The sequence below is a fragment of the Cetorhinus maximus genome, chromosome 3, assembly GCF_964194155.1.
Source record: "Cetorhinus maximus chromosome 3, sCetMax3.hap1.1, whole genome shotgun sequence".
Lineage (NCBI taxonomy): Eukaryota > Metazoa > Chordata > Chondrichthyes > Lamniformes > Cetorhinidae > Cetorhinus > Cetorhinus maximus.
The window spans coordinates 42278431-42299051 of NC_135881.1; the positions used below are offsets into that span (position 1 = coordinate 42278431).

The window sequence follows — 20621 nt, forward strand, 5'->3', positions numbered from 1 at the left end:
CCATTAAGATGAGCTGCATTCCTATCCATTCCATGGTGTGAAGGGATAAAGTGATATCCTACTGTGCCAACTGTTTTTATATAAAATGAAAATTTAAAATTAATCAAGATAGAAAATCTACTGAGTCCCAATGGTATACCTGGAGCCCAAGCTGCAAAATGTACCATTTGTGCACCAGCAGAATGTTTTCCTGTTCCCTTTGCCCAATAGCCATTCTCACCTCTGAATGTGATTGCCAAATTGACTGAATGAATGTTATGCCTTAGTATCACGCTTATTAGCAATTGCACCCAGGTGACCCGAACTCATTCCATTTAAGAAAGAACTTCACAGCTAATTAATTACTTTTGGGAGTATGTCACTGTTGTAATGTCGGGACATGTGGCAGCCAATTTTCACATATCTCAGGTCACAAACAGCAGTCAGATAAATGATCAGATAATTTGTTTTTGTGATGTTAGCTGAGGGACAAACATCAGCCAGGGGACCAAGAACTCCCCTATTCTTCATCAAATAATTCTGTTTATGTTCACCTGAGCAGGCAGACAGGACCTCAGTTTAACTAAAGGCAACATCTCCTACAGTGCAGGACTCTCTATCTACAGCACTGAAGTATCAACCTGCATCTCTGGAGTAGGGCTTGAAAGAACAACCTTACGACTTGGGTGACAGTGCTACTTATGAGGCAAGGCTAACGGCCCTGCAATCATAGAGGAAGCATTTTAACTCTATTCTGACCAGGATTTGAACCTAATTTTCACAGGAGGAAGATGTACTCAAAAGCTGGGTTATTTATGCTTTCTTTGCCAACATTTAAAAAGACAACACAATGTGCAATCCGATGAAACACGATAAAGGTAAATTCTTGTGCACAGATGGAGACATTAAATGTCTTTTCCATTGTAAATTTTTTCTTCACACCACATTAGGAACAGTTTTCCATTGTTGAAAAATACAAGTCAAACCGAGCATCCAGTTTATCAGAAGAAAATACTGCTCAAAATTGACTTTGCACAGCGATAGTTCGCTCTTCCCAATTCTTCCTCAAAAAAAAAAAAAATGCTGCTGGTCTGGATTATGTTTATATAGATACGAAACCGACAGTGATGATGATTTAGCAAATGACGAAAAATAAATGGCAATGCGGCTGATGTAAAAGATTTGTTTTGGTTCAAACTGTCCTGTGCACCATCAGGAACTGCACAGGCACGCAGGAATACTTTGGTAAAAGATTGATGAAAAGTTGAGAGCCCTTCAATAAATTAATGAAATTCTGACCTTTAATCTGCAGCAACATCAGCTTTTTGTATGGCACAGCACTGTTGTTCGACACTTGTTCCGTTAGGTTCACATTACGGAGGTTGACACTGCTGAAGTCCTCTTTGCTTGCCAGCCCAGCCAACGCCATTTCTGATAAGTTTGAGTTTTTCGACACTGACAAAAAAAATGAAGGAGTGAATCAGCACTGCTGTTGGAACTACATTGCTCCCTACAGAAAGCCACAAAAAAGGCTTGCATTTTTATAGCACCTTTCATAACCTCAGGACACCCAAAAGGGCCTGACAGACAATGAAAATATATATATTTTTTTTAAACGTAGTCACTCACGTAATGTAGGAAAATGCGTCAGTCATTTAGTGCATACCAAGATCCCACAAAACAACAATGAGGTAATGACAATGTTATCTGTTATAATCACAGTGGCTGCAGAATAAATCTTGGCCATGGTACTGCGGAACAATTCCCTGCTCCTCTTCTGAAATAGTGCTATGGGAACGGTCAGGTCCACCTGAAAGGGCATACTGGGCCTTGGTTTAGTGTCTCACTTGAGAGGTGGTACCTCTGACAGGGCTACATTCCCTCAGTCCTGCACTGATCTAAATTTCCACCACAAAGTGGGTGATTTCTTTTTGGGATGAAGAGAAACGAGAGATATTGGATACAGAGCACCGATCATGGCACCAGACAAAGGATAATTTCTCTGTAAATCTCTTTGCAAAACAAATTTTAAATTTGTGGCAAGTCTAATATTTCCGAAAGCTAGCATAATTCCAGATTTGAAGCTCATAGAATCAGAGAAATTCACAGAACAGATGAGGCCATTCGGCCCATCATGTCTGTGTTGGCCATAAAAGAGTTATTCAGCTTAACTCCACTTTCCAACTCCTGGTCTTGTAGGTTACAGCACTTCTATTATATATCCATTTACTTTTTCAATGCAATCAAACTTACTGGTTCTACTATCCTTTCAGGTACCGAGTTACAGATCTCCACCACCTTCTGGGTTCCCTCGGACTCCCTCTAAACTCCAGCCCCTTACCCTAAATCTGTGACCCTGGTTATGGACCCCACAATCAAGGGGAATAGGACCTCCTATCTATTCTATGTAGACCCCTCATAATTTTAGATGTAAAGGTGGTTTGTGTGGTGCACAAACTCTGGTATAGATAAGATGGACCGAATAGCCAGTTTCTGTGCTGTAAACACAAGTGCATAGCTTTTACAGAAATTCAGACAAAGAGCAGGAGGAATGAAGCTACCAGTTACACATATAGGTGTATCTTTGTTTCTCATATCCAGATTATCTTTCTTGCAGCCTTAAACCAAGAATCCCAATTATTTTCACTGGGGTTTATAATTGTGAACAAAATCAACCCTGAGGAATGGAATAGTTTTCCAATTTGGGCACCAGTATTAAAATTGAACACCGAGGTATAGGACAGACTGAGTAGTGCCCCTTCTACAATTTCTCAATGTTTACCCACTCTAACATCCGAAAATGTGTCCTAGGCTTAGGGTGGAATCATCCCAAGTTTGCACTAAATACGGTAGTGGGCAGGAAATTTGATGCTTTACCCGCAATGGCAGCTTCTCACGCCCTATCGTCCCAAACCCACCGCATTAATTATGCATTCCCGGGATACATGCCATTTCCGTGGCGGGCGGGCTTTGATTCGCTTGCCATGCCGTCACCTCGCCGTTTCATCACACCAGGCACCACAATTAATGTACAGCCGCTCTCAGTGCTTCCAGCCCAGGACTGCAGCAAAGAAGGCATGGACCCAAAAGGCAAGAAGACTGCAGCCCTCGAGCACCTTTTGGATGCTGTGGAGGCCCGCTGTGATGTCCTCTATCCCCACTCTGGCCGCAGGAGGGGCAGCTACATTACCACTCCGGCTTGGTAGGTGATGGCAGTGGTGATCAGAGCCAATGCTGCACAGAAGAGGTTGGCCATCCAATGCAGATAGAGGATGAATTATCTCACCTGTGCAACCAGGGTATGGCAACCATCTCATTGCTCTAAACTCATACACTCAAGCCCATCACACATCCATTGGCATCTCGCTCACTACCAGCTCAAGGGACATCACCACCCATTCTCTCACATATACCCTCACATGTCCATCTGGCCTTATCTCCTCTGGAGATTGTCTCCTCAGCCTTCACCATCTTGAGGCCATTTGCACAGATCAACATGTGCCCCCACACAAACCCTGGGATACCCTCCTTCCCCAGTACAACCCTAGCTCTGCAGCCTCTTCCCTTGCCTGAGGCCATTTCCCCTCCTTCCACAAGCAAGCCCTAGCCCTGCAGCCATTGAAAAGCCAACCACATATGGCTGATCTGGTAGGTAGAGACCTGCCCTTGAGCCCCTCTAAAAGTGATGTGTTGCTGTCTGTGAAGCCTGGTGCTGATGACTGCGAGTGCTGTCTGAAGCAAGGTAGGCAAACAAACCCTGAAGTCCCAAGCGAAGTGCAGCCCGCCAAGTGCATGCCTTATATATGCTGATGTGGAACACGTCAGTGTCGGGGGCGGTGGGAGAATGAGTCTGGTGGGCTGGCGTTATAATGACATGCTGATGTGTTACAATGAGGTTCCCAACGTCCGATGGCGGGGAATGGGGCCCACCATCAACGGGCTGAGCAGACGATCGTGAACTGGTTTCACGATGTTGAGAGACCGATTTTTGGGCTTCTCGCCATATTGTATGTTTACACCATCGAACACGCCCGACACCAGCGGGCATGGAAAATCCCAGCCTTACAGTGGGACTAACTTTCCCACACTAATTATCCCTATGCATGCTCAGATTGCAAATTTCTGAACAGTTTTGTGGACTTGTCCCACGTGAGCTGGGTTGAAAACCAAACTAAAAAAAAATTAGCTTCCAAATTGCTGTTATTTGCATTTTCAGTCATATTGTCTTTTTCTCAATGGTGAACAGAATTAGTGACCTTTGATGTCCATAATGAACAGTTCTGTTGGCCTAATTGATACAGAGTATGTTACAAAAGCATTGAAATATCTCATTCCCTCTGTATTTCATATTAACGCGCACAGCAAGTAACATGAAATTGAACAAAACTACACAGTAGTAATTAAAGACTCCAGAACAATACAAGCAGCTTCCACATTAATCTTACTTTTTTCTACCCTCATTCTCTTTGACTCCATGAATGCAATATTCAACCGCTGTTCCGTATATTCATGTCGGATATCGCCTCTTGCGGCCAGCATTTTAAGTGGATTACGTGATGACTGTACTTTGCGCATGGGTTTTATAGCCCGTTTGTGCTCTGCTACTGCAGAGGTCAGCCTAGAAGAAAAAATAAGTTAGTTTATGTCATGTCTTCCTATTTCTCTCTCTCCACCTTCAAAATTACTGGGCAATAAAAGCTGGCTTTCCTAGCAATGCCCATATCCTGAGAATGAACCTCCCTCCAGCAATTTGAGTCTTTGGTCCAATAATGCTTCCTACTGCAGGCCTAGACGATGAAAATCTATTCCTCTGTTGTAAATAGTCAAACAGTGCTTTCACTTCAGTGAGGCAGGGAAAGTGTTCATCAATGTGTGGAATTTAATGCCTCCCCACCCTGGATGAATTTGGAGGTGGAGGGTGTGGGTGATGGGGGGGATGGTGGGGGCTGTGATTGGCAGCGAGGGTGCAGGGTGGAGATCAAATGCAGGGAGGGAAGGCTTGTGGTCAGCCTTCCTGCCTGGAGGCCATCATCCCACTGCCATTGGTATTCAACCAGCGGCAGATGGGGCACTCACCATCCAAGGAGACCACCCTTTAACCCTGCTGGGTTTGCCAGCAGCCTACCAGCGAGGGGAGTCCCTTATTCACGTGCACTTTGTGCCCAATTGAGGGACCCGGCATGAGGAAGGGAGGCCACAGGACGCCAAAACCCTTCCCTTGCTTTCGACTGCCACCCACACTCTCTGCCCCCACCCTCCCCTTTGCCGGCAACCCCCATCTCGCCCACACTCACCTCTATCTAGGGATCCATCAGTGATCCTCAAGGTAGGCCCTGCTGTAGTACTGGCAGTGGCCACCGTTCCCGGTAGTGCTGCTGGTACTGAAGAACTGCCAGCCTCTAATTGGCTGGCAGCTCTTGGGGTTGGGATTTCTGCCCTGCTGGGGGGCTTAATCTGGCATTGTGCAGGTTAAGTGCCTGATTGGAATGAAACAGCACGGGCCTCCTAAAGAAAAGCGATGCCCATATTAAATCCTAGCCAATCTCTTCCATTCTCCATCGCCTCTCCCCATCCCTCCCAACTCAAGGAGGCACACATCACAACTATTCACTCTTTTTTTATGAATACAAATCTGAAAAAAATTAGAAAATTATAGCTGATCGAAGAGGGCAATGGCATGTAAAAATCAGAAAGCATATTATTTTAATTTGTGTCATACTTTGGTACATCAGGATCAAAAATGGCATCAAGGTCCTCCTCATCAATCTCCACAGCTCCTGGCTGAATGACAAAAGTATTTGTATCTCTGTAGAATCTTGCAAAAGTTTCTTCATCATCGGGTCTCATTACTTCCTTCACAGATTGTCCAGTTACAGTTATCACAGCATCCTGTTGCCCTGGTGCTGCAGAACAAAATTTCAACAATGTCTGTGGCAAACACGAAACATGCGAATATTTGACAGTTGCCTATAAACAGCAGATTGCAAATAAAGAAGCATGGTCAGAAATCCATTGATTTGAAGGTGACCCGTCACCAGGGAAACCGTGACAACATCAGGACCAATAAGAAATTGAAAACACCCACTAGAGGCTCATCCCACATTTTCACAAAGACAAAGGAGCTCCTCAATAAATCCATTTTGGCACTGCTCCGCATTCTGTGGGCAATCAACAGCATGGTCACTATCCACTTGCTGCGAAACAGACTATACAACTACTCTTGTCTGTTAAGCTAAATAAAATTATTTTAGATATGCTTTACAGTAGAGCCATATTTGAAATATATAGGACAAATACCTTAGAAACTTTTACATAAATTTACTCAACATGTTTTCTAGGTCTGATATAAGTGACTAAAATTATTCTTACAGTCACACGTTTAGAAAATAAAAAAGGAACAATGACACATTAGGTATATTCCCACAGCTGCATCTGTCAGGTTTACATATCCTATGCAAGACTCAGGAGATTATTTTCTAGACCAACTGTTACAGAATTGTTTATAATCAGATATATGATGAAAAAGGTTTATGAACAATGATCTGTTAATGGATTATAAAAAAGGCAAGCAATTACTTACCTCTGTTCTGCAGTTTGCCCAAGAATGATTCCAGTTTATCAAGCTTCCTGTCGGTTTCCAAAGGCAAATCAGGTCTGACCTCAATTTCTGGGTGAGAAGAAGTAGGACATGAAATAGATCCTCAAAACTTAAAATGATTTCACAGGTTATTCCCAAAACCTAAAGGGGCAATTGTCTTCTGTTTTTCTTTCGGTAAGGGGAGGGGACAAGGCCGTGAGAACTATTATTTTCATCACAGCACACATGATGCGATTAGGCAATTAAAAAATAAAATCAATGCATCATTGTCTAGCATTGTTTCAATCCAACGTTGCTCCTTTAAAAATTTGCTTGATCTCTTACCTTCCTGTGGTTTGGAAATGACTGGGGTGCTGTTCTTTATCTTATGCAAAAGAGGTGAAGTTATTGGACTCATGAACGTGGGTGATGCCAAACCTGTAGAACAAGGAAAGAAAACACTGATTTATTGAGATACAGTATATGAACAATGCTAGTTTGAACATTTGACCAGATATGCCACAAGACTTTTCCTGATTATCTATCAATGGGGTAAACTTTTGTAATATGATATTATGGCAACAGCTGGACAAGTCCGAAGAATGTGAAAAACTGAATCTAATGCACATTTTTTTTTGCCATCAGTGTCAATGACATTTTAATTATCTGAAGTAACGCCATATTTCTTCACCTGAAATAAAAAAACAAAAAAAGTGCTGGAAATTCTCAGCAGGTCTGGCAGCATCTGTAGGGACAGAAACAAAGCTGAAGGACTGGATTTTCCTGCGGGTGTCAGAATGCCGATAACAGCCCATATGGGGGGGGGGGGGGGGGGGGGGGGTCCTACACCCACCCACGACATCAGCGCATCTGTTGGTGCAACCTCACGAGGGGAGGAGTAGGAGGTGACCTCCTAATTGGCAACCTCTGTGTTCATTCCTGATGCTGGAGGCCCACTCAAAGGGCCTGCAGCAATCTCAGGTTGGAAGCCCCGCAAGGAGGTGGGCGCTGCTTCGGTTGGTAGGCAAGTGCAAGGGTGCCTCAAACTTGGATGCCTGGGTTGACATCATCATGAAAAGGGGCCCAAAGCCAGGGGAAACTCCTCTACAGGAGTAGCGATGGATGCAGCTGTGGCCTTTCATCCCTGTGACCCATCATCGGAGCTCCCGGCTCCAATGGCTGCTTGGCTTGCAGCTGGGAGGCTGCCTTGACTGAGCTGGCGGTCCCCACATAAGGTGGGGGGCTACTCTGATGGTGGGAAGTAGTGGTGCCATTGCAAAACAGCCCCTAAGTGAGGCCTTAATAGCCCTAATTGGCTGACCCACTACGTGTAGTGGTCAGCCGACCCGGTTCCCAGTCCACCCCTGGCAAAGTCACTTGGAGGCAGGAAGGCGTCAAGAAGCCAACCAAATGTGGCTCCCTGCTATTTTCTCGGCTGCTTGGATTCTAACTCTTTCTCCGCGAGGCTGGGAAAATGACCTTTCATCAGAATGATCACTTCAGAACACGTTAACTCTGCTTCTCTCTCCACAGGTGTTGCCTGAATGGTTGAGCATTTCCAGCATTTTCAGTTTTTATTTCAGTTTTCAAGCATCCACGGTATTTTGATTTTTCACCTGAGATGACTTGGTAAAGGAACACAAGAGTAAGCAATGCAACAAAATTAATTATAGAATCACTTCATATAGAAACAATACCAAGCCAATGCTCTGTAACTTACCTCTGGCATTGCATATTTTGAAGTCAAAAAACAGTTTCTGCTGCAGCCAACACCTGAAATTGGCTTGGCACATGCCAGTTTAACCAATTCCCCTTGGAAAATATTCTCCATAATAGAATAACTGGACCATTGTTTTGTCCTGGACATGTGAGCCAAATGCACAGGGGCCCTTTTGTGACCTGGGTGATATACTGACAATATCTGTCAAATATTTTTGGAACGTTGATAGATTATCACCAAAAGCTCAACTAGTTCACTCATGCTCCACTTTTAAGGAACAAATAAGAAAATGCATTTCATTTATACAGTTAAGAAGGTGATTTGAAAGTATTAATTTTCAGGGAAGGTGAGAAGAGATTGTGTTAATTAGGGGATTATGTCATAAGGACTATTTCCACCCCTTTGAAATCATTGTGAACATGAGGTGTGAAAGCCGTGCACACTCGTTACGTTCCTTCTTCTGGGTCGCTTTGCTCAGCGAACATGGTTGCACACCTATCTACTGGTGAGTGAGTTGGTAAACAAGATACTACAGGCGCAGAGACCAATTTAAGATGAAGCACATGCTGTTTATTTACACAAGTAACAGAGCATTAACACATTCGTGCTTCTCCCACCACCCTATTCTAAACTACTGATTAACATTGCAGCCCGCGCTACACAGCAATTGGGTAATCCAGTCACGTGGTCAATCTGCTCACATTTTCTTAAAGGTGTATTGCACCTCTAGATTACCACAACACCATTGTCACAATTCACTGGGACTCAGAGAGGAGAAGCGACATCAAGTTGGTGAAAGAGTTAGGAGAACTGACCAAAGTTGTGGTTGAAAAGACAGGCTTCAAGGAACATTTCAAGAATGAAGAAAGAGGCAGGAAGGCAGATGCATTTAAGTAGGACATGCGAGACAGTATGGCCAAGGCAGATGACAGTTTTGTCACTGAGGGTGGAACAGAAGAAGAGATGCACAGGACACCAGAAATGTATTACCAGAGACACAAATCAGGAGTGTGATGGAATACTCTCCACTTGTCTGGATGAGTGCAACTTCAACAATACTCAAGAAGCTGGACACCATCCAGCACAAAGCAGCCTGCTTGATCAACACCCTATCCACCAACTCAAACATTCAGTCCCTCCACCCTGATGCACAGTGGCAGTTGTGTGTCCCACCTGCAAGATGCACTACAGCAACTCACCAAAGCTCCTTTGAAAGCACTTTCCAAATCTGCAACTGTTACCACCTGGAAGGACAAGGGCAGCAGATGCATGAGAACACCACCAGCTGCAAGTTCCCCTCCAAGTCACACTCCATCCTGACTCAGAACAATACAATTTTTCCTTTACTGTTGCTAGGTCAAAATCTTGGAATTTCCTTCCTAACAGCATTGTGGGAATACACGCACCAAATAGACTACAGTGGTTCAAGAAGGTGGCTCATCACGGCCTTTTCAAGGGCATTTAGGGATGGGTGCAGTGGAGGCCCACTGTTATGTCCTCTACCCCGCTCTGGGTGAACACCAACAAGTAAGGTTACCAATCCAGCATGGGAGGCCGTGGCAGCAGTGGTCAGTGCTAACGCCCTGCAAAAGCGGACAGCCACCCAGTGCCAAAAGAGGATGAATGATCTCCTCCGTTCCATATAAACAAATGAAATAGGAGTGGGTCACTCGGCCCCTCGAGCCTGCCCCGCCATTCAACAAGATCATGGCTGATCTGAATGTAACCTCAATCCCACATTCCTGCCTACCCCCAATAACCTTTCACCCTCTTGTTAATCAAGAATCTATCTAGCTCTGCCTTAAAAATATTCAAAGACTCTGCTTCCACTGCCTTTTGAGGAAGAGAGTGCCAAAAACTCTCAACCCTCTGGAAAAAATTTCTCATCTCCATTTTAAATGAGCAACCCCTTATTTTTAAACAGTGGCCCCTAGTTCTAGATTCTCCCACAAGAGGAAACACTCTCTCTACATCCTCCCTGTTTAGACCCCTCAGAATCTTGAAGGTTTCGATTAAGTAGCTTCTCACTCTTCTAAATTCCAGTGGATACAAGCCTAATCTGCCCAGCCTTTCCTCATAAGACAACCCACCCTTGATGGCGTCATGGTATTGTCGCTGGACTAATCATCCAGGTACCCAGGGTAATGCTTTGGGGACCTGGGTTCAAATCCCACCATTGCAGATGGTTGAATTTGAATTCAATAAAAATCTGTAGTTAAAAGTCTAATGATGACCATGAAACCATTATTGTAAAAACAAAAAACTACTGCGGATATAGTAGTACATCCAAACCGCTTCTACATCCTGGTTTCCTGAACTTGGGCCATCTCTCCCTAATGTGCTAATACCATCATTAATTAACAGAGCCACCCCTCCACGTTTTCCTAACTTCCTGTCCTTCCTAAATGTCACACTTCGATATTCAAGTCCCAATCTATGTCATCTTGTAGCCATGTCTCTGTAATGGCCATCAGATTGTACTTATTTATTTCTAGCTGCACTATCAGTTCTTCGGTTTTGTTTCAAATGCTACATGAGTTTAGATACAGAGCCTTTAGTTTTGTCCTTTTATTATTTTTGTAGTGTCTCGCCTTATTTGTTCCGTCAGGGTAAGTCACTCTTCTCATCACAACTCATCCTCACAAACCCATCACACCTTCATAGGGATCTCACTCTCTGCCAGTTCAAAGGACATCACCATTCACCCTCTCACACACACCTTCATTTGCCCTGTGGATCGTGTCCTTATCCTGTCCATGGCAGCAATCGCCACCCACACATGCCAGGCATCCTTATCATCTGGCCTGGCAGGTTTCCTGCTTGCACTCTCTTCATTTGTCTTCATGTAGGACAAACTGGCACACAACAAAAGGGAGAAGTCGCAGACTGGTTGCAGAATGCCTGACATCCAGGTCCTCACAGGCTTTGAAAATAGAGTCATCCAGCTGGCTGGTGATGATCTGGATCTGGACCGTTCACGTGCTGAAGGTTGAGCACCGATGGCCAAGTCAGGATCCAGCAGTGCAACAACCATCAGACAACCATGCTGTGAGTGAGTTCCCCAGTTCCGCAGTCCCCTGCCATGCACTAATTATCTCTCCTTGCTTTCAAAGGCACATCTGGCAAGCAGCCGAGGGGGTCCACAAGCCAGCTCCTCAGCTCAAGCCCCATAGACATCTCGGAAGAAGAATCTGATGATGCTCTAATTGAAGACCCAGCGCTCACCCACACCCTCCACCAGTGCAGAGACACGGGTGTTAATCACTTGTACTTAATATTCACTATTGTAAATAAACTCCCAAGATTGTCTCCCTGTCTATGGCTCCTTGTTACAATGAGCAGTGTTCGTGTCACTCAGATGTGAAATCTTGGTTCCTGCACAAGATAAAGGCAGGTGTCTCAGTCCATGGCCTCTTCGCTGTGCAGTGTATCAGACTGAGGTGATGGCCAGATTTCACACTCACTGGACACATTACTGATGCCTGCACCTCAGTGATGCTCGTCATTGCTGCCAGAATGTCGTGGGCAGGCGTCACAGAGTTCTCTGTGTGCTCTCAGCATCTTTGAGGTGGAGCTGGCTTCCCATCTCGTTAGCATGTGTGTCCGGTGATGGTGTGCTCCTGAAGGGGTCAGGTGCTGAAGGCTGACAAAGGATCAGGTGCACTTAAAATTTCATGGCTATGTCTCCACGATATGACCTTGAAAGCTCACAGAGCGCAAGCGAGCTGCCTTCAGCCAGGCAGGAGTCAGACATTCACAGATGCAAGGTGAGGATGTCAGGTCTGCCCTCGCTGCATCTCGTCATCATCCTCCACGAATCTTATGGCTATGAGGGCCTCCTGAGCGTGTCTGCCTCATCTGGCCAGTGCGATGGCCTCATCGCCGGTTTCCTCACCTTCGAGGACCTCATCAGCTGCATCCTCTTCGGCTCCTCCTCTTCAGAGGATATACGCAGCTTTTTCATCTTCTCCTCAGAGAGATCCTCCCCCACTGTTGCAGTGCCAGTTTGTGGAGTGTGCAGCAAGCGATGATGATGCACGACACCCTCTTGGTACTGCATTGCAATGCTCCACCAGACCTGTTGAGGCACCAGAACCTCATTTTCAAAATGCCTATTGTTTGCTCCACCAAGGTCCCGGTCGTGGCATGAGCCTCGCTGTACCGTCTCTCTGCTGCAGTCTGACGCCGCTGCATCTGCGTCATCAGCCTCATCCTCTGCGGGTAGCCCTTGTTCCCGACTTGCCAACCTGACAGCCTCTCTGGACCCTGGAAGATGTCAGGGTTCTGAGACCTACTAAAGATGTTAGAGTCTTGAACGCTCCCTGGGGATCGTGCGCAGACCTGTAAGATGTGTTTGTGGTGGTTGCACATCAGCTGAACATTCAGCGAGTGAAAGCCCTTGCAATTGATGTAGTTGACTGCTTGTTGTCATGGAGATCTAAGTACCATGTGAGTGTAGTCAATGATACCCTGCACCTGTGGAAAACCTAAGATCTGTGCAAATCCCACGCTCTTGCTTCCTGGCTATCATGACCCCGGGCAAAATGCACAAAGTTCGCAAAGATGGCATCCATGATCTCCTGGATACACTTGTGTGTGGAAGTTGCGAGATCCTGCACAGGTCACCTGCGGAGCCTTGGAAGGAGCCACTAGCGTAAAAATTGGGTGCCATGGTCACTTTCACGGCCACTGGCAGTGGATGCCCTCCATGTCCCCGTGGCGCCAAATCCTGCAGCAGGGGGAATATGTGACTGACCAGCTCTCTAGACATGCGCAGTCTTTGGCACCACTGGTTCTCGATCATCTGCAGGAATGACAGGTGCCATCTATAGAACCTGGGTCTAGCGAGGCGCCTACGAGTGACTGCTCTTTGTGGATCTTCAACTACGTGTGCAGCAGGCCCTGCCACCCCTTCATCTTGAGGGAAGTATGCCTCCCTTTACCGAGCCTCCACTGCATTCTTCTTCTTCTTCCTTTTCTATAATCTCAGTAAGCCATGAGGCATACCGCTAACTGACCAGGCTCCATGATCCTGATGTTGTCCTCCTACAGGATCAAAGAAAGAGACTCGTGGGTTAGCACAGGTGTACTAAGAACCTCTCTTGGTTAAGTCTGAAGGCCCCTTCATACATGCAGAAGAGTGCTGATCACCACTTGGATGGCCAGTGTGTAATGCGCTCATTGGCTGCCCGAAACCCCACCCACCTTCGCCCCACTTCATTTGACCGACTAGAGACAGCTTTGCCCACTGGACTACATGTTGTGCTCTCAGCTCAGGCATTCTCCTACCCTGCATTGTAAGGCTGTGCTGTTAGCTTGAACCATAATGGGCCAAACCTTAATAAAGACAACGCAAGGGGCTGTGAGCACCTCCACCAGTGACTGCGCCACAGCCAGCTTTCGCAAGGGCTTGTACAACTTGCCCAGTCGGCCAATTACTCTGCTGCCTGCTAAAACACAGATTAATTCGCAGTCTGCACCTGAGGGGTGAAAAGTTTTGGCACATTCATGCTCTTGCGTTGCTTGAGTGGGCAGGAAAGCTTCAGAGGCCCGACTCCAAACATCTCAATGGAGCTGCTGGTGAACGGTCTCAGCTGCGGAGGAATGCTCACTTTTGACAAGCTTTTCCAAGTGTGTGGTCACTTCCCTCACCCCACCCCACCCCCCCACCCCCTGCAGGTGCAGGAGTATTTCCTTCAATCTGTGCTGCTTTGCCCCCTCCCACTCCCCTGGTATGTATTTGTGTACTTCCTTCAGTCTCTGCTGCCTTGTCGCCCACCACCCCACCCTGGCCTGACCCGCACTGGAGCCCTCACCCCGTCACTGCACTGAAAGCCAGCCGGGAAAATGCGACTTGCCTGTGCCCTCAGCGAATGCGCGGCACCTCTTCCTTGATGTCCTATGGGTGATGTTCGTGAGCACTGAGCAAGGTTGTGTGCACTCACCTCCGAGTTCCCCTCAAAGTTCAGGTCACCAGGTGCATGCCTTTTAGAGGCAGTTACGAAACACTCCGTTCTGAAGACACACTGGCGTTGGGGGGGGGGGGGGGGGATGGTTCTGGTGTGCAGGGTTTATAATTAGAAGCAAATGTATTAAAATTACGTTCTCAACGTGCGGCGACGGGAAACGCGGCCCACCATTGATGGGTGAAGTGGACGATTGCAAACTGGTTTCATGATGGCGTGAAAATGATTTTTGGTCTCCCTCCATAGTGTTCCCCGCCCCCACCAGCCATGACGCCTGATGCTGGCCTTAGTGTTGGGACATTGAGGTATGAGGAAAGAGCAGGGAAATTTGAGCTTTGAAAATGTAGACAAAATAGTGAATGACATGGAAGAAGTGTTGATTTACTACAAAATAAACAGTGAGGGCATGAAAAGGAGACATAGGATCAAACCATTAAAGGCAAATTTAGGCCCAACAGGAAATTTCTTCTTTCCACAGAGTGGACAACACCAATAACATAATTTTTTTTGTAGAATAGTGAAAACAAAAATTGTAGAATCATTCAAAAAACAATTGGATGCAGTTATGGTGGACTTTAAGTTTCTTTTAGATGAATGCGTCCGATTATCTTCTTTATTTGTCTTTTTAATTTAAAAAAAAACTAACAGACTGACACAACTTGCAATTCTGTGCAAACTAGCTGCTGAATTTCCGACATTACAACAGTGGCTACAGTTCAGGGGTGCTTCAATAGCTGTAAAGCATTTTGGTACTTTCTGAGGTTACGAGAGGTGCTACATAAATGCAAGTTCTTTCCTTATTCAATGCTTGGAGGAAACTGACCTTTCTTTACCATCCTTCCGGCTACAGTAAATTGATTGGAATCATTGCATGCTCCTCTCCCTCGAGTCTTCCACGCCTCTTCCCGTGCAGTTATGAGCTGCTTTCTTTCTTCTATTGTCATTTGTGCTTCAACATCATCTGTCAGCCTCTGGTTTAATTACAACAGGTATATTTAGTGTTAAAAGGGTTGGCATTTGTCTTGTGCTTCTACTTAAGACGTTTGAGAGATTTATCAAATCTAAAATGACAGTTGTTGTGCAATTTGTACAGATAGTTTGGAGTAAAGTCCAAAACCAATATATCTGCGCCCCATCCTAAACATTTGCAAAAAAATAGATGAAGTTACAAGTAAATGTTGTACAACACTATTATTCTGTAAGCTATTGCTATCTTTATCATGAGATTTCTCTAGCTAGCATGGTATTATTCCAGATAACTTTGCTACCCATGCCTGTTTAGCTAGTTTAGAAAACTGTATTTTGTGTAACCTTTTAGCCTACAATAGGTATGTTGTTGTTATTGTCAGCATTTACATACTCAAGACAATGTCTCTAAAACTTTCAAAAATAACCATGTTTGTTTAAAAAAGTTAATTTGTATATTAGTTGGCATTACAAGGCTCACCCACAGACAACTGCAACGAGGGCAAATATCTTGTGAAATGACACGGAAGCTCTATAGTGTGTCAATACTTCAGTATAATTTTGAACATGGTGCAATAGGTAGGATACTTTGTTTGATGCAACACGTTCCCAAAACTATTGTTAAACCAAGGCAACAGAGTCTGGTACAGATCTAGCAGTTCATGTAATTCATAACATTTGCACCACTGATCAAGGTGCCATTGTCCAGCATAGTTCAACTATGAAAGGGAAAAATTCTGGAGTGAAGTAAACCCAACTTTCAGAGTACAAATCGAAATAAACAGCTCGCTTACACTGAAGCAGGAATTCAGGTGTTTTCTCAAAATTTAGTTTCTACTACATGCTATTTATTTAGTAGTAGAATCAGTGCACACACTATTTTTGTTACCACACAGCTTTTATAACAATTCTGTCCTTTGGTAAGACTAACAAATACTGCAAAGCAATGAGGAATGCTTATTAATAAACTGAATGCCCTCTTTAACACACCAACGACTTGACAGCAATCCAGCAAATATTTTAGTCAGAGTACATCATGCATAACTAATCCCTTTGGGGACTGCAGTAGGTTTCTGCACCAAAAAAGAAAATCAAATTTACATTGTTCAATTTATTCAGAAAAAACTGAAAAAGTTACATTCTTTGCACCTCACTTCTTAACATTTACTTTTTATCTTCTTTAGCTCTTCTTTTCCTTCCTCACCGTTCCCAATCCCCGTCATTTACTAACAGGGAATTACGTTCTTTTGACAGCTTTGCTTTTACTGATCTAAAAAGACACTTGAGATCATCCTGTTTCCCTCATCACATGTAAATGACTCAACCAAACCATCTGGGAGATTGGGAACTCATAAGCAACCTAACACAGTTGCAATAATACACCATCATGGATAGAGCATAGTGTTGAAGTGTCTTAACGGATACATTTACGTTTTTAAACAGCTAGAATGGACCATGCTTAAATAAAAGTCTGGCCACCACCAGACAGAGTGCTCTACATATGCTATTTGGTTTAGGCTAGCCTATATTCCCCAAGAACTTTCTATCTTAATATTTACCATCTGGCATCCTGAATAAAGTTAAGCTACATATTTAAAGCAGTGACAATAGCAACATGTGACTGGTTGAAATGACTGCATTTCGGATTACTATAATACATTTAAAGTTACACAAAACCTGAATGCATTTTAAAAATTCAGCAAGTCATTGAATTTAACAGCCAGAGGGTCAGCTTATAAATAGGTTTAATAACCATCTTTATCTGCCAAACCATAAATCTAAAAGACTCCCGTTACCCAGTAGCTTATCTAAACTGTTGGGATTACATGTGACATTAAGCAGTGTCTGAGATCAGTATAAAAATATAAAGAGGGAAAACTCCATAATGTGTACTTAAATTCACGTGGATTGTTTAGGGGTGAGAGAAAGGTCATCAGGTCCGCAAAAACTGGGCAAAGAATTTAATCATTGAATTGAACAGGCACAAGAAAATGCACCAACTATTTGAATACCAAATGCTTTCAGCAAAACCAACTGTAAACATTTTTTGAGAAAGAGCTTCATCATTCTTTCAAAGAATGCAAAATTTGATTTACGTCTCTTTCTAAGCTACACATGTTGAGTGGCATTAAGTACGCTGGTATGCCCGGGTTAACAAACCCAAAACTGTTTAATACTTGGTTTTAAAGACACACCGGATTAATGGCTGCACCACAACGTTAATTCAGGTTTTCCGTGCAATCTAACCAATAGCCTCCTTCAAATCGCTAAGGTATTTACTTAAATAACCACTTCAGTAATACAGAAGGAACAAAAAGATGCTTAACAAAACTGGTTTTCTAATAAACATCCTAATTATATGACTCTTCTTCAAAATTACAATTCATTGTCATTTTATCACCTGGATATACCAATTAACATTTTCGCTTGCAGTCTTGACAATTAACAGTGTTCAAAACAGAACAGAATGAAGCTAATAGCGTTCGTCTTGGAAAGCTCTGGCATCAGTCTCATCATTAATGCAGTTCTGACTTTAATGACAAATATAAAGCCTCTCTGAAGAAAAATGATCAACCTGAAATATTAATTTAATTCTTTTTTTTCCACAGATACTACCCGACCTGCTAAACGTTTCCAGCATTTCTGCTTTTACTTAATATGAAACCTCTATTGAGTTTATAAACTTAATCTTAATTCACAGCTAAACTAATGACCTGGGTTATGTATGTATGCATGCATGCACACACATACACACACAGAGCCAGCCAGAGTTCACTTTAGTGCACTTCATCGCACACGCCTTCGGACCATGCACATTTATTCTGCATATTTGTAACTGCAGCTATAAAACACAGAAGTCATATTTCAAAACAGGCTTTAACGGGATTATGATATTCTGAATGTTTAAGTTTACAAACACTACAGTCATTTCTATATTTGGAAAATTAACAAGTGCACTGCATTAAATTATTGAAGAGGGCACACCATGGCCTGCAACTATATAAAAAAAGGAAATATTCTTTTCATTGAATTCAATTCCATGTATGGCAGGAAGCATGGCTTGCTTGTTTAAAAATTATGGCACCAATTTGCAACTACTGCTCACCCATTTCTCGGACAACCAGCAGAGGAAAGTCAGGGAGCTAGTGGGCCACCTTAGTCGCCAAAGGGTAGCAGATTCAATTTGAATGCCGGCATTTAAATGGGCACCCCAGTACTCATGCCCTAAACAAGCTGTTAAATATGTAAACCAGGGGCTATAGCAGTTGCAGGACCCCAGCTGTCATTTCTGTGTAAAAATGGGTCGAGTGTGAGGCATGTCCGGTTGTACCAGGCACTGAGCAAACTGACCAGTGATACTTAAAGGGACTGCTGGAGGCCACTCCGAAAATGATGCAGAACTTTTGTTAGGGGGAATATCTGTGGCACCTGGAGAAACGGGTGTGATCCTCTGGGCCCCATAAAACTACATGGGGCTGTTCGGCTCATTCTCAGCCCCAAGCCTAGAATTGTATTCTCACACTCGATGCTTCTAACAAACCTGTTGGCTGGCTCCATCCAGAAGCTGGATGATTTCTGGCCTTTGATATGCGGTGAGCATCAGCGAAGCCTTCATATGGTGACTGCAACTCACTGGCAAAATCCAAATGAGGCCCAGGATATGGTTTAGGCAGGCAAACTTCCAATTTCACTTATTTTAAGCCAAGTTAGATGTGTTCCTGCACCTGCCCATTAGAAAAGTCACACTGTGCACAATGCCCTTGCGACTACACTTCAATGAATCAAAACAAACTACCGCCTCTTGCACCCAAAACTCCACCTTCATTTCACTTAAAATAAAGGAACATTTTTTTTCATATACAAACCCATCCATATCATTGCCATTCCTTTTGGTGACTTTCCTCCAACTTCTTGTCCTGTCCACCACACAACAAAGCTTTCATTGACCTCCTTCTTTTCCCACCACCACGCTCACCCCCCCCATATCAGTGTACACCCTCTGCAGGATACACTGCATCAACTCGCCAAGGCTCTTTCAACAGCACATTCCAGACCCAGGACCTCTACCGCCCAGAAGGTCAAGGGCAGCGTTCAAATGGGAATACCAACACCCACAAGTTCTCCTCCACGTCAAACACCATCCTGACATGGAACTCGGTTGGCATTCATTGTTGTTGGGTTAAAAATCTGGAACTCCCTTCCACAAAAATTTGTGGGGGTACCTACACATGGACTGCAGTGGTTCAAGAAAATGGCTCACTACCACCTTCTCAAAGGCAATTATCAACAAATGCTCACCTTGCTAGTGATGCTCACGTCCCATGAACGAGTAAAATAAAAAATCCACTTGGCCTCATGGTCACCAATAACTTGCCCTGAATTATCCCTACTTCCTTCAAGGCTACCATTAAAGCTCTCAAAAGTCTCCCGTGGTTCCACTCAGGCCCGTTCCTCCATTGGCTTCTCCTCCTTTATCCATATGAGTCGCCCCCTGCATATCCTATAGACTCATCCTTGGTATCCCTCTCTTCACCATTTATATGGCATCGTTTTGTGATACCTTCTGGAAGCCTGTGGATTATATCCAGTTCTGCTTTCTCCATGGATTTATAAAAAGTTGTTACATTGACCAAATGCCATTCCAATAAAGAGGTGGGTGAACCCATAAATGCTAAAACATGGGAAAAACAAAATCACCCCACCCTCTGACATGGACCGACCCCGCCCACCAACTGCCACTTTAGAGCTAGTCAGGAAATTCAGAGGCTTGGCACATTGTTCGATCCTACATTCAGGTTCACATATGCTCTGCTACAAAGACCATTTGTCTTCCTTATCTTCGAGGCTCAAGTTCTTTAACTTTCTTTTAGTGGCTTCCTCTCCTCAATTCTTTGAAGGTTAAATTCAGACAGTCACAGCCCAGATCCTCAGCTTCAAATTCTCTTGTTGGCATCAACTGAGTTTTAGTCCCAACGTAAAACCCAGGTGTTTTCTTGCATGAGGATCACAATAAAAATGCAAGAACCAACGAGTTTCAACTTCTTAGATGTTTCAGCTATGATGTTACTGTGCAACATTATGAACTTCTGTTCCTAGTTTATTTTATGACATAAATGGAAAAATGAACAAAGTACTAGAAATTGATCCCATATAGCAAGCAATTAAGAAGGCAAATGATAAGTTAGACTTTACTGCAAAGAGGGGTTGGACCATAAGGGTAAGAAAGTCTTGCTACAATTATATAGGGCTTATGAGGTCAGTACTTAGAGCAGATTCGGTCTCCTTACTTAGGAAGGATATGCTTGCCTTGGATAGGTTGCAACAAAGGCTCACTAGATTGATTCCTGGGATGAGAATGCTGTCTTCTACATTTAGGAGATTGGAAGAATGAGATGAGATCTCATTGAAAAAT

General features: G+C 44.1%; 1 protein-coding gene across 1 annotated transcript in view; it reads right to left on the bottom strand.

The window, feature by feature from the left end:
• The window catches only part of svila (supervillin a), a 231578-nt gene that overhangs the window by 43218 nt on the left and 167739 nt on the right, over window positions 1-20621 (bottom strand). The window contains exons 20-25 of the mRNA XM_078537730.1: window positions 15066-15213; window positions 6902-6994; window positions 6560-6646; window positions 5699-5882; window positions 4425-4597; window positions 1279-1434 (exon numbers count right to left, since the gene is read on the bottom strand). Of these exons, the coding sequence (XP_078393856.1) occupies window positions 1279-1434; window positions 4425-4597; window positions 5699-5882; window positions 6560-6646; window positions 6902-6994; window positions 15066-15213 (841 nt within the window). The remainder of the gene's footprint in view (window positions 1-1278; window positions 1435-4424; window positions 4598-5698; window positions 5883-6559; window positions 6647-6901; window positions 6995-15065; window positions 15214-20621) is intronic.